At 35.0% G+C, this 14,824-nt stretch overlaps 1 protein-coding gene across 1 annotated transcript in view; it reads right to left on the reverse strand.

Moving 5' to 3' along the window:
- The window catches only part of Rgl (Ral guanine nucleotide dissociation stimulator-like), a 240,729-nt gene that overhangs the window by 191,010 nt on the left and 34,895 nt on the right, over positions 1 to 14,824 (reverse strand). The window contains exons 4-5 of the mRNA XM_090395825.1: positions 11,025 to 11,087; positions 951 to 1,132 (exon numbers count right to left, since the gene is read on the reverse strand). Coding sequence (XP_090251951.1) covers positions 951 to 1,132; positions 11,025 to 11,087 — 245 coding nt within the window. The remainder of the gene's footprint in view (positions 1 to 950; positions 1,133 to 11,024; positions 11,088 to 14,824) is intronic.

A 14,824-nucleotide genomic window follows, 5' to 3' on the forward strand; every position in this document is an offset into this window, starting at 1 on the left:
TTGATGTGTGATGATTATAACATCATTACACATCAACATTGTGTGATCATGTTACTTCATCACACAAGCTTCTCTAGCTTAGTGTGATGAGTATAAGGATATTTAAATTTTATATTAAAAAAGCTTCTGTTGTAATGACATACTATTAATGCACATATACACAAATAAAATCCTTTCTGCCAATTCCCCCCCCCAAAAAAATCAAAATAACTGAATCTCTCTTTAAAAATCTCTTTGCAGGCCACAACCTGGCCCGCTGCCTTGGATTACCTATAACTACTACACCATCACTCCAGTAACACTAATGCCTTGCAAAACTGTGATCAAACATGCAGGATTTATTGCTGTGTTGTCGCCATTAATTATCTTGTCCTTCTGTCTGCATGATATAACAGGGAACAGGATTCAGCACGCTATGCAATTTTCTATCTTGTCCTTCTGTCTGCATGATATAACAGGGAACAGGATTCAGCACGCTATGCAATTTAGCCAATCATATGCGAAATGCTGATGTTTGCTTAGCTGCTTGTTTTTGATGAAAAGGTGTAGTACCTCAATAGTAATTTGCTGTTATATGTCGTTCAAGACAGCGTCTAACACGTGATGCATTCGGGTAGACTCCTTTGAGGTCTTTGGTCATATCACTCAGTCATACAACTGATTGTAAAGCCATCCTCATCTTATATTGACCAAAACAAACTGTTTTATGTATGAAATCTGAAATCAAACAAAAATTAAACAAAATTTTGGTTAATAGCTACTATATACACAGGAAGTAAAAATTACAATGGATTAATTTATTGTTGAGAGCAATTAAAATGTTCTGTTCTTCATAAAATAAAAATAACATGCAAATTACCAAGACAACAGTGCAACACACAATAATAATAATAAACAATGATATTTTAAACAAAGCATACATATCACAAGCTTCTATTATGTAAACTTGCCTTTTGATTCTCCTTCTCTCTTAAATTTTTCTATTCGGTGATGCACTCGCAATTCCAAAACAGAACCAGGAACGTGTTTATGTGCAAAGTCTAATAACTGATGCAGGCTTAAATATTGAGGTGGTTCACAAAAATCTTCAGGATACATATCAAGCCATACTAAAAGAGCTTGCATTAGTGTTCTTAATTGCAAAAAACAAAAAAAAAAAAAAAGAAGAAAAAAAATTATATTAACTACTATTATATTAGTACTAATAAAATTGAGTAATAATTCAAAGCTCTCTAATGCAGCAGATAAATTTTTAGTACATGCTAATTCTGATTAAATAAGATAGTTTAATATTACTAAAATAACCCCAATTTTTTTTTCTTTTTGAAACATGCCCAAATTTGTCATGAAGCTAACACTTATTCTAATAATACCTCAATCACCAATGATAATATTTATATTACTATTGAATTTTTCAGCCTAATTATATAAATTCATGAATCCACTTTCTGAAAAACTGGATTTAGAAATGAAATGCACTTGATTGATATTTTACGGGCCTATACTAAACAGATAATTGTTGGAAACAATTTATATTTTTAGTAGGTTTGTAATCATATTTTAAGCAATATTTTTCAACACTAAACAGTACAAAATAATTTTATATGGCAGCTTATGAAAACAAAAAATCTAGTTAACATATATATGTGCAATTCCAGATGAAAACTGATAGATTTTGAAAATAAGAGAATGAGACCAGTTAAGGTCTCATTCTGTTATTTTAACCTAAAACTATAAGCTGTTAACTTAACATTTTTTTAAGGGTTAATTGCAGAACCTAAGATCTCCATAGGTGACCTTCTTGTGACACTTTATTCATGATAAAAGAAACAGTTATTAGTCTTATCTTTAAAGATACCTGTGGCATAACTATAAATAACAAAATTACGTGATAACCATGGTAATAAACTTTAATTTCATTAAAGTTTATCACTGTGGTTATCAAGTAATTTTGTTATTTAGCAGTAATCAGTGTTGACAATATACCAAAATAGAATACAAACAGTAAATTTATATATGCAAATAAGTGTTATGTAATTAATGCCTTTTACTATACTCAAGCTAATTAGAATTTCATGCTCTGTAAATGTAATGTTTTTGTAAATTCTATTCTGTAGTTTAGTTTTTTCTAAAAATACATTTTTTTTTATTTATTTATCAGGCAAGAACCATGTATAACACATCAGAAAGAAAAATATTTAATAACTATTAGTTGTGTTTTTTCGTGTATATCTTCAGATTAAGTACATAAAAAAAAAAAAAAAAAGGATTAACAGAGAATTCAAAATTAATAACCATACCCATGTTATACATCAAACAAACTCAAACCAGATGCTGAAAATAGCATCATAATATTAGATGTGTGGCTCATTGCTGCAATGTACTGTGTAACTTCTTGCATAGCATAACTATTCTTCCAGGAATCATTTGATGATGTCTATTAGGAAATATTCACGTCTCCCTCTCTACAGTTGCAATTTTGATTTTATATGAATGTCATACAAAGCTTTTAATTCAGGTTTGTCTCTTACTTCAAAACAAAATTGAATCTTTATCTTATTGTATTCACAAGTACAAAAATTGCTTCACATCATTTAGATATCTTTCTGAAAGAAATATGTTCCTTCAGGATTTTTGACTATACCTAATGCTGAAATCTAACTAAGGGTGTCAAGACCATACTTTGAGAGTAAAACTGGAGCACACCCCTCCCTCAAAAAAAGTTGAGTAATATATATATTTTGCAAACATTCTGGCAACAACCAAAACATGTAATCATTCATATTCCTAAATTATCAATCTTGAATTGGATAATTTCTATGCTTCTTTACAAGTTTTTCTTGCATTCACTCTCATCATTTTATTACATTTTTCTATATATACAACAAAAATAATATTATCATTTTCTTCTCCTTCTTTTTGCCAGCATTTCCACTTGTCAGCAACAGCCAGCTCTGGATTCCCATTCTCAACAATTTTCCCAATCCTCATTCTATAAGACTTTTTTCTCCAGAGTTCTCACAACGACCAAATCTCTTCTCTAGCTCATGGTGCTAATTTTTTCAGAGGGTAACTAATTCATAATTCTCAATGGTGTGAATATCATTTCAAGGCACATGACTATCCTCGCCAAGACATCTGTTCGAATACATGCATTCCTTGGCCAATCCATATGAGTGGCTCTCATACTTCACCTGCAGTAATCCATCTGACTGTTAGAGAGTTGGACCTTCTCCAACATTCACAGTCCACAGGTCATTATATGCTCTATGATCACTATCTTAGTTTTCCTTGAAACCTCATGATTCTATAATATATAACAATCATGGTTCTATCAGCTACTCTTTTTGAAATGCTATATCCGCTTCACAATGGCTAGATGTCTTATCTCATCAAATCCATATTTTTCATAAATATCCATAGTACACATTAACTGCCATTCCAAATTTATCAATAATAATATCCATGAAACATCCCTTACCAGTTAATTGCAATTAACTGTAAAATTAAGACTGTGTATACAGCTACATGTTAACAGGTTAAAACTATTGGGCTGAAAATAAAATTAAACTAGAAATGTTTAAAAAAGGGGTGCTTAAGGGTCAAAGCTGTATAACTGAGAGGAGACCTCCACATAGCCTTTAAAGGAATGCGGAGAACCGACCAGGGCTTCTGACCTAATGTCCAATCCTCAGCTTCTCGTGGTGCACCCTATTGGGAATCTACTTGGATACTGAACGAACGAGGATGGGCTGGCAATTTAGGATTTAGCCGACCAAATTGTATTCTTACTGGTTAAACCAAAATACAAAATGATGGTACAAGATGACAACATTTCACGCTGGCTGGGGCGTCGCCCAAGGTCCTCGTTGTTTTCGCCAGGGAAACAGGGCGAACAGCGAAAAGTCAGCTACTGGAACAAATCTGAAAACACACCCCAACTCAACATCACCAGAGTTAAAGATCGGTACTATCAACATAAGAAGCCTGAATGGCAAAGATATGGAGCTAGCTGAGGAATTAGATAAGTACCAGATCGACATAATAGGGGTGACTGAAACAAAAAAGGGTCAAATTGGTGAGATCTTTCTGAGCAATAAATACAAAATGTTATATTCAGGCAATGGCAATCAAGGAAAAGAAGGAGTAGCCATAGTATTCAACACAAAATATGAGGCTAATCTTCTTGAATGGCAGGCAGTCTCAAGTACAGTGATGTGGGCAAATATCAGAATGGGGAATTGGACAATGAGACTTATTTGTGCCTATGGTCCCATAGAAGGTTCTACTAAGGCAGAAGTGGAGGAATTTTTTGATGCTTTAGAAAGAGCAACTGAGACAATGAAAAACGAAAAGTTGGTCCTTGTTGGGGATCTAAATAGCAGAGTAGGAAATGATTGTGAGACATACAAAAATATTTTGGGAAAATTTGGAGAAAAGAGCAAAGCTAATAATAATGGCAAATATCTGTTGGATTTCTTCTCAGGACATGGACTGGTTATTACTAACACCATGTTCGAACATAAAAATGTGCACAAATTCAAATGGAGAGAAGAGGCAAAGAATAAGAAAGGTCTCATTGAATATGTTATTGTTGATAGTGATGTTTTCTCCCTGCTGCAGGACACCAGAGTGTACAGAAGATTTGAAATTGGAAGTGATCACTATTTAGTCTTGAGGGATAAAATGTAAGAAAGTTTTAAAGCGAATAAAAGTTGAGCAGCTCTCAGATGTGAACTGAAGACTAAAATACACAAAGATTATTGAAGAAAAAATGAAAGAGTTTGAGAACAGGAATCAAACCTTGGAGATTCAGTGGCAAGCCTTGAAGAAAGCCCCGATTGATTCAGCTAGAGAGGCATGTGGTGAAGTTGTCTGCAAGGATAGAAAAATTAGATTTCCATGGTGGACACAGGAAGTTAAACAGGCAGTGAAGGAAAAGAAGAAAGCATTTCAAAAGTTCCTGGCAAATAAGTCAGCTTGTGCTCTTGGAGAATACAGAGATAAATGCAAGAATGCTAAACACTGTGTAAAACTAGCTAAACAAAACTCATAGGAGGATTTTGGCAAGAATATAGAAAATAAATATCAAGAAGGTGGCAAAATATTCTGGAGGTCGTTAAAGAAGCTTCGGAATGGAGGAAAGAGTGCTGTAAAAGGAGTTAGAGATGATAAAAGTGACATGAAAACGGGAGAAAAAGATATCCTTGAAGCATGGAGTAATTACTTTGAAAAACTGCTAAATGAAACAAGCAGTGATGACAGCACAGTGGTAAAAAACACTGACCAGGCATGCAGTCACGAATACATATCCATACTTGAAATAGAAAAAGCCATTAAAGGCTTAAAATGTGGAAAGGCAGCAGGAGTAGATGATATTCAACCAGAAATGCAGAAGTATGGTGGTATAAAAGTCTAACAGTTGCTGTACTGCATAGTTCAGAAAACCTGGACAGAGGGACGAATTCCCGATGATTGGAGTAGAGCTCTCATAGTATCCATATATAAAGAGGGAAATAAAACTGAATGTGAGAATTACAGAGGTATTTCCCTACTAAGTATTCCTGGCAAGATCTATGCAAGTATACTTGAGAAACGATTGAGAAGAATTGTGGAAGAAAGCTGGGTGAAGAACAAGCTGGATTCAGGCAAAAGAGAGGCTGTCAGGATCAGATCTTCACTTCACGACAAATTGTCAAGAAAGCATGGGAATATAACAAAGATCTGTATTTAAGTTTTGTCTATTTGGATAAGGCATATGACAAGGTGCCAAGAGAGAAGCAATTCAATACACTACAGTTATATGGTGTCAATGGGGCATTATATCAAGCAATACTTAGTCTTTATTCGAGTTGTAAGTCAGCAGTCAGAATTGAAGCAAGTACAGGAAGATGGTTTAATGTTAAATCTGGTGTGAGACAAGGATGTACATTATCCCCTCTGTTATTCATTATCTATATGGATCACATTATGAAGGAAAGTGGTATTAAACATGATATCAAAATTGGAGATGTTAATGTCAGCTCTTTGCTTTATGCAGATGATGTTATACTTCTAAATAAATCCTCTACAAGTCTGCAAGATTCTCTGACTAAATTGAATTACTGTTGTAATAGATATGGTATGAAGGTCAGCAATAAAAAGACAAAGACAATGAAAATAGGCAGAATCATTGAAAACGTCGACTGTGTTGTGAATGGAGAACCTGTGGAACAAGTAAAACATTTCAGCTACTTAGGCATGATTTTTAGTGAAGATGGTAAATTCAATATAGAAATAGACAACAGAATCAGCAAAGCTGGTATGGTGGGAAGTCAATTGAATAAATTCATATGGAATAAGAGAGAAATTAGTCAGAACACTAAATTAGCTATATACGAGACAGTGTTCAAACCAGTTTTAACTTATGGATCTGAGAGCTGGGTCAGAAGTAAAACACTTGACCAAAGACTAGAGATATGAGAGGCCTGAGAAAGATTAGAGGCGTGAACAGATGGCATCAATGGAAATATCATATTAAAAACGAGGAAGTTAGGAAAGAACTTGACCTTGTCAGCATCCATGAATGCGTTAGCAGAGCTAATCTCAGGTGGTATGGTCACTTAAATAGAATGGGAGAGGAAAGATTAGCAAAACAAGTGTTCTCTGCCAGGTTGGCAGGAAAACGACCCAGAAGAAGACCAAAATATAGGTGGATTGATGAGGTACAGGGTGTTCGGGATAAATTTGACAGTTTCGTAAGGAAAAAGAAAATCTTCTTTGTATCTATTAAATTTAATGAATTGACAAAAAAACATTACAGGCAGAGTTAATTACAATACTATCAACAAGATTTACTCAAAATAACCACCATTAGCATCGATCACAGCTTCAATTCTGCTTCGGAACCTCGAACAAGCTGATGCTACAGTCTCCCTGGGAAGGGCCGCAAAAACTGTTTTAATTTTATCCATTAACTGGGCTTTTGTATTACTGGAAGTGCGATTGGTGTCTTTTTCAACTGCGCCCCCATACAAAATAATCCATGGGGTTAAGGTCTGGGGAGTTTGGAGGCCAAACATTTGGACTGGTGAAGTCGTAGAAATTTTCAGACAACCATTTTTGACTTTTCCCAGAGGTGTGGCAAGGGGACGAATCCTGCTGCCATACATACGGCCTACCATTGGTTACCCTTGTTATCCAGGGCTTGACTACAGTTAGCAACTCCACGAACAAAGCCCGAATTCCAATGCCAGGGTTCTTCAACACCTGTTCCTGCAGATTTGCGAGGAATTCTGCTGTACGAACGCAATCAGATCGTCTGCTAGGGATCTTTCTTCTTGCTACATCCTCGTAGTCACCATTGCAAGTCTCTAGTTCATGCCTGATTGTTTTTACTGTATTCAGGGAGCATTGGGCAGCAGTCGTAATATCCTTATTTTGATGGCGGGCACGAATCATCATGATACAAGTTATTCTCTTCCATGATTCAGGTGGGTTCCAGCTATCCATCCTTTCTGACATCTTGTATATGAATGAAGAAGGGTCCAAACTTTTAAATGAAGAGAAGTGTGTGTTAATACATATAACTTACGGAAAAATATAATTAATTATAAATATGTCAAATTTATCCCGAACACCCTGTACAAAGTGCCTTAGACGATAGAAATATAAGATCTGATAATGTTGGAGTCTTGACAAGTAACAAACTGATTTGGAGGAAAATTGTAGATAGGAAGTTAGTAATGATGTAATTTTTTCATCTAGTAATATCATATCCTGTACACCCCTTGAGGGTACATGGCAGGAATTTGATGATGATGAAGTTTAAATAAAAACAACTAGAGATTACAAATTTATTTAATACAGTTGAGCATGACAATTTCCCATGGCAGTCATTACAACTGTGGTTAGGTCAATGAAGTAGGACTTCAGAACTTTCTTTGTATAAACATTCATGTTTATATTATGGATATACAGTATGTAGCAGCTTGGTGTTTTCCCATTGAATCCTGTGGCTAGTATTTTCAATCCCATGTTGTATCAGACCATATTTTTGAAGTTTGTTAAGCCAGATGTAGTCTTGATGTTCAGAGATACATTTATTGACAGATCTTCCTGTTTGTCAATAGACAAGTTGCATGAAGATGGTACTTTGTATGTGCTAGGTAGCATTAATGGCAAGACTTTGTCTTTTGGAGAAGGTAGCAGGTTATGAATTTGGTGGATGGGTTTATAATTAGTGATAAGTCTTTATATGATTTTTCATAATTTTTGCCACCCATTTTAGTATATGGTAATGGAGTTTTATGGGCTTTTTCTTGTCCGGGTTACTATATAGGAGAGTTGTTAATTATTTTCGGGGTTATTCTATATTACAACTATTTAGTAAGGCTGTTTGCTCTTCTGAAGAATCTCTAAAACAAGAACCTTCAGAAGAGCAAATCTTGTATGCTCTTGATAATAGGGATTTTATGATGCCGAATTTTTGGGATTGATTGTGGGCTAACGTACTATTTATACAGTGACCTGTAAAAGATGGTTTTCGGTAGACAAAGTGAAAATGGATCCATCTTGTTTCATTGGAGGTGTACATCTATTATACAGAATAATCAAAAGGAAATACATTTGAAGATTCTTTTTCTAGTGTGAGCTTAATACGAAGATGTAGTGTTGATGTTTTGTAGAAATGAGTGATGTTCTGGTTCTGTGCGACTTCAAAGACGACACCAATGTACCACAGCCAAATTGTTGGTTTTTGGATTCAGAGAGAGAAAATTCTTTCTTCCAGGTGTTCAAAATAAAAGTTGGCTAGGTTAGATGATAGGGGTGAGCCCAGTGTAGTTCCTTCCACTCGCTGGTATATTTTATCTTTCCATATGAATCAACCAGATGTAACTATAAATTTGAATAAGTCCAGTATGTTTAATAGAAATTTTTATGCAAGAAATTTAATTCTCTCTTCTCCCCCCCCCCCCACAAACTAGCAATATCAAAGCTTATGCTAACATGTCTGTATTCTACCAGTTTTATGTCTTCAAAAACATGTCTGTATTCTACCACTTTTATTTCTTCACGGAATTTCTTCAAGAAATTCCGTGGAATTTTTTTTTTTTTTTATCAAAGAAGCTGAGTGGTCAATGAGGGGCAGAGATGGCTAGACAGAAATCTAAGATTTTATACATGGAATTGCCTACAGAATTAATAATAGGTCTAAGAGGACAGTTACTTTTATGTAATTTTGGTGAGCCATGTGTTCTAGGGATCTTGAATGGTATATTTGAGAATTTTGCTGGTTTCTTGATGTAGGAAAATTGTTTCATCCAATAACTTATGTTTATTGAGTGACTTTTGGTAGGATCTGCATTAAGCTGGGAGTGTGTATTGTGATCACAAAGTAGTAATGTGGTAATTGCATTTTTTGATCATACAATTTGAAATCAAAGACTACAGTAGTGTTCCCCTTGTCATCTTTGTTGATAACTACGATCTTATTGTGTTTTAAAGACTTCAGGGCTTTTAATTCTAATGATGGAATATTCAGAATATTTAGTTGTTCATCATAGATCATCTTGGCTACTTCAAAATGCAGTTGGTTAGCTTTATTGCTAGACAAATGACTGAAGTACTTTTCAATGCTGTGCATGAAATCAAAATAGGAAATTTGTTTGGGTGAAATCATAAACTTGTGGCTCATGCTAGTACATTCAGTTCTCATTACAGGATAGCCAGATAAGTAAACAACCCATGTGTCCGTAAGTAACTGGGTTGCATTTTTCTACAATCATTCTAGTAAGGTTGAATAGATTCGCAATACATTTTTCAAAGGCTTTAGTGCCTGCATTTTTTGAAATATTAACTATATGTGGTAAGTTGGGATTTAACGTATTTGACATCAGTTTCCAAGTGTTGTTTTTATGATGTTTAATGCTTATCCCCTCCCCTTCTTTTTTTGAAACTCTTAGATTAAGTAGCAAAACGGCAAGTTAGATAAATATGAGCTCCTAGCGATTTATGACTTTCTTTAACTCATTTTGAAAGTCAGTATTAGTTTAGCATGTCTGCACTTCTAGCAAACAGCTTCCCTGTTTTAATTGCAACTTTCCTAGTAAGTTACTATTCTGTGCTGTCAACACCCTGTGAAGGAATAAGGCTTACTTGTATAATGAAATGTGGGGAATCCATACCTATAGAATCACAGTAAGAATTAAATTTCTAATACAAATATTTTGTCTTACATATCATATACAAGAAAGTTATTCCTTCATGGGGAGTTGACAGCACAGAAGAGCAACTTACTAGGAACGCCGCAATTGAAACCAAATGAAAACTAAATGGTGATCACTTTGCATTCCAAATCTGCTGCATACTCGTGTCCTGAACCAGTAGGAAAACATTGCTATCAATTATAACATAGTCAATGAGATTTCTCTTATTTCTTGCATCTTCTGTATGAATTTGTGCACATTTTTATGTCAAAATATGGTGTTAGTAATAACTCGTTCATGTCCTGAACAGAAGTCCAGGATATGAACTAGTTATATGATAATCAATGTATGGTATTTTTTGTTGTTGTTGTTGCGGTGTCAGCTGCCTTCTTTAATGCCTCAAAAAATTCCTCTGCTTGTTCCTTAGAACAAGCAGAGGAATCTGTGGGAACTATAGATAAATATAAATCTGTGTCCTGTTCCCCATTCTGACATTTGTGCGCATCACTCTGCTTGATATTGCCTGCCATTTGAAAAAAAGATCTTCCCATTTAGTGTTAAATACGACAGCTACTCCTTTTCTCTGATATGACTATAAAATCAAATATAATTTGAAAAAAAAAATGCATTACGAGTATGTTTTGGAACTACCTGTATTTGGCTTTCCCACATATCTTGCTGTTACTGTTCTTATAAATGGCTTTATAATTAAATTATGCTTCTATGTTTCATGCTCATACAATATGGTATTTTAAAACTAAGCAAGATTTCAATATTTAATCCAATGAAAAAAAAAAAACAAGATATAAAGCATTGAATATTGAAGAGAATACCTACTTCCTGTGTTGGTCTCTTACTTCATCCTTCATATCCAACTTCTTACTTCCAAGAAGTTTATATCTACATAAAAATATAGAAATTGTTTTTAAATAGCAAATACTCAGTCACAATTAACAATTTGTACTACTAGCATTGTACAGATATTATTATTAGCACAAGAGACAGCAACAGACACAATGAAAAAGGAAAAGTTGGTTCCTTGTTGGGGATCTAAATAGCAGAGTAGGAAATGATTGTGAGACATACAAAAATATTTTGGGAAAATTTGGAGAAAAGAGCAAAGCTAATAATAATGGTGAATACCTGTTGGATTTCTGCTCAGGACATGGACTGGTTATTTCTATCACAATGTTGCAAGATAAAAATGAGCACAAATTCACATGGAGAGAAGAGGCAAGGAATAAGAAATGTCTCATTGACTGTGTTACTGTCGATAGTGATGTTTTCTCCCTGGTGGAGGACACCAGTGTACAGATAATTTGAAATTGGAAGGGATCACTATTTAGTCTTGAGCAGGATAAAAGTGAATTTCATATTGAAAAGAATAACAGGTAAGAAAGTTTTAAAGCGAATAAAAGTTGAGCAGCTCTCAGATGTGAACTGTAGACTAAAATACACAAATATTATAGAAGAAAAAATGAAAGAGTTTGAGAACAGGAACCAAACCTTGGAGATTCAGTGGCAAACCCTGAAGAAAACACTGATTGATTCAGCCATAGAGGCATGTGGTGACAGTTGTCTGCAGGGATAGAAAATCAGAACTCTATGGTGGACATAGGAAGTTAAAGAGGCAGTGAAAGAAAAGAAGAAAGTATATCAAAAGTTCCTGGGAAATAAGTCAGCTTGTGCTCTTAGAGAATACAGAGACAAATGTAAGCTAAACATTGTGTAAAACTAGCTAAACAAAAGTCATGGGAGGACTTTGGCAAGAACATAGGAAATAAATATCAAGAAGCTGGCAAAATATTCTGGAGGTTGTTGAAGAAGCTTAGGAATGAAGTAAAGAGTGCTGTAAAAGGAGTAAGAGATGATAAAGGTGACATGAAAAAAGGGAGAAAAAGATATTCTTGAAGTATGTAGTAATTACTTCGAAAAATTGCTAAATGAAACCAGCAGTGAGAGCACAGTGGTAAAAAACACTCAACAGGCATATAGTCAGGAATGTATATCAATACTTGAAGTAAAAAAAGCCATCAAAGGCTTGAAATGTGGAAAGGCAGCAGGATAGATGATATTCAACCAGAAATGCTGAAGTATGGTGGTATAAAAGTCTTACAGTGAATGCACTACATATTTCAGAAAGCCTGGACAGAGGGACGAATTGCCGATGATTGGAGTAGAGCTCTAATAGTACCCATATATAAAAAGGGAAATAAAACTGAATGTGAGAATTACAGAGGTATTTCCCTACTGAGTGTTCCTGGCAAGATCCATGCAAGTATACTTGAGAAACAGCTGAGAAGAATTGTGTAAGGAATGCTTGGTGAAGAACAAGCTGGATTCGGGCCAAATAGAGGCTGTCAGGATCAGATCTTCACTTTACGTCAAATAGTTGAAAAATCATGGGAATATAATAAAGATCCGTATTTAAGTTTTGTCGATCTGAAAAAGGCATGACAAGGTGCCAAGAGAGAAGCTATTCAATACGCTACAGTTATATGGTGTCAATGGGGCATTATATCAAGCAATACTTAGTCTTTATTTGAGTTGTAAGTCAGCAGTTAGAATTGAAGTACAGGAAGATGGTTTAATGTTAAATCTGGTGTGAGACAAGGATGTACATTATCCCTCTCTTATTCATTATCTATATGGATCACATTATGAAGGAAAGTGGTATTAAACATGATATCAAAATTGGAGATGTTAATATCAGCTCTTTGCTTTATGCGGATGATGTTACACTTCTAAATAAATCCACTACAAGTTTGCAAGATTCCCAGACTAAATTGAATAACTGTTGTAATAGATATGGTATGAAAGTGAGCATTAAAAAGACAAAGACAATGAAAATAGGCAGAATCACTGAAAATGTCAACTGTGTTGTGAATGGAGAACCTGTGAAACAAGTAAAACATTTCAACTACCTAGGCACGATTTTTAGTGAAGATGGTAAATTAAATATGGAAATAGACAACAGAATCAACAAAGCTTGTATGGTGGGAAGTCAATTGAATAAATTCATATGGAATAAGAGAGAAATTAGTCAGAACACTAAATTAGCTTATACAAGGCAGTGTTCAAATCAGTTTTAAATTATGGACCTGAGAGCTGGGTCAGAAGTAAAACACTTGACAAAAGACTAGAGATATGAGAGGCCTGAGAAAGATTAAGAGCATGAACAGATGGCATCAATTGCAATATCATATTAAAAATGAGGATATTAGGAAAGAACTTGACATTGTCAGCATCCAGGAATGCGTCAGCAGAGCTAATCTCAGGTGGTATGGTCTTAAACAGAATGGGCAAGGAAAGATTAGCAAAACAAGTGTTCTCTGCCAGGTTGCAGGGAAATGAACCAGAGGAAGGCCAAGATATAGGTGGATTTGATATGGTACAAAGTGCCTTGACGATAGAAATATAAGATCTGATAATGTTGGAGTCTTGACAAGTAACAGACTGATTTGGAGGAAAATTGTAGATAGGAAGTTAGTAATGATGTAAATTTTTCATGTAGTACTATCATATCCTGTACACCCCTTGAGGGTGTACAGGATATGTACACCTTCAAGGGGTGTACATGGCAGGAATTTGATGATGATGGTCCCTAAATAGACCCCCCCCCCATGGTATCCCACTAGTGATTTTCCTCTTTCAGCATAGTGCACCTCCACACACAATGCCGATACCTGAGAGCCAATTGCCTATCCAACTCACTAATCCATCATCCAATGCCATCTGCTTCAAGTGTAGTTACCAATTTGTGGTGTTTCCTCATCACTCTTCCCAGTTTTGCATCATCTACAAAGAATTGTATAGCACCAGTTAAACCTATCCCAATATCATTAATATACAAATTAAATAATAATCATCCCAAAATAGACCCATGTGGCATTCCACTAGCAAATTTCCTCTTCTGGGATACTGCACCTCCACACACACACACAACTTGCTGATATTTGAGAGCCAATTGCCTATCCAACTCACTAATCTATCATTCAGTCCCATCTGATTCAACTGTAATTACCAATTTCTGGTGTGGCAAGCTAACCAAAAGCCTTTGCAAAATCTAAGTATACCATTGTACATGCATCTCCCTTGCCCAATCCATTCGTCACTTTGTTAGAGTAGTTTAACAAGTTGGAAAAAGACACCCTCCCTTTAGCAAACCATTGCTGAGAAGAGTTTGTTAAAGTTATCATCCCACTTTTGCATCCTAGCTCTCACCAATCTTTCCAACCCCTTGACAACAACAACTCCAGATATACAGATCAGTCTATAATTTATAGCCTTATCACCACTTTTATAAAGTGGAACAATTTCACTTTCCTTCCAATCTTTTGGGACTAGTGCTGTTTCAAGATTCTTGCTAAACAGACAGGCTAAGGCTGATGTTACTCCCAGAAACATTCCTTTAAGATGCGTGGTGATATATCATCTAGTTCTATTGCCTTATTGACATCTAGCTTACTTAACTCCTCATATAACCCTTCCTTGCTCACAATTAAGTCTTCTCTCATTACTGTTTTCCATTTTTTAAGCCCAGTAGTAGTAGATCCAATTATGTATAATTTGCATTAAAAATGCACACCGTTAATATGAATATTATTCAACAATTCAGAAATATACATTGTTGAATA

The sequence above is a fragment of the Typopeltis vanoorti genome, chromosome 1 (genome assembly GCF_054136105.1).
Source record: "Typopeltis vanoorti isolate ZY-2024b chromosome 1, IOZ_Tvanoo_1.0, whole genome shotgun sequence".
NCBI classification, from domain to species: Eukaryota; Metazoa; Arthropoda; class Arachnida; order Uropygi; family Thelyphonidae; genus Typopeltis; species Typopeltis vanoorti.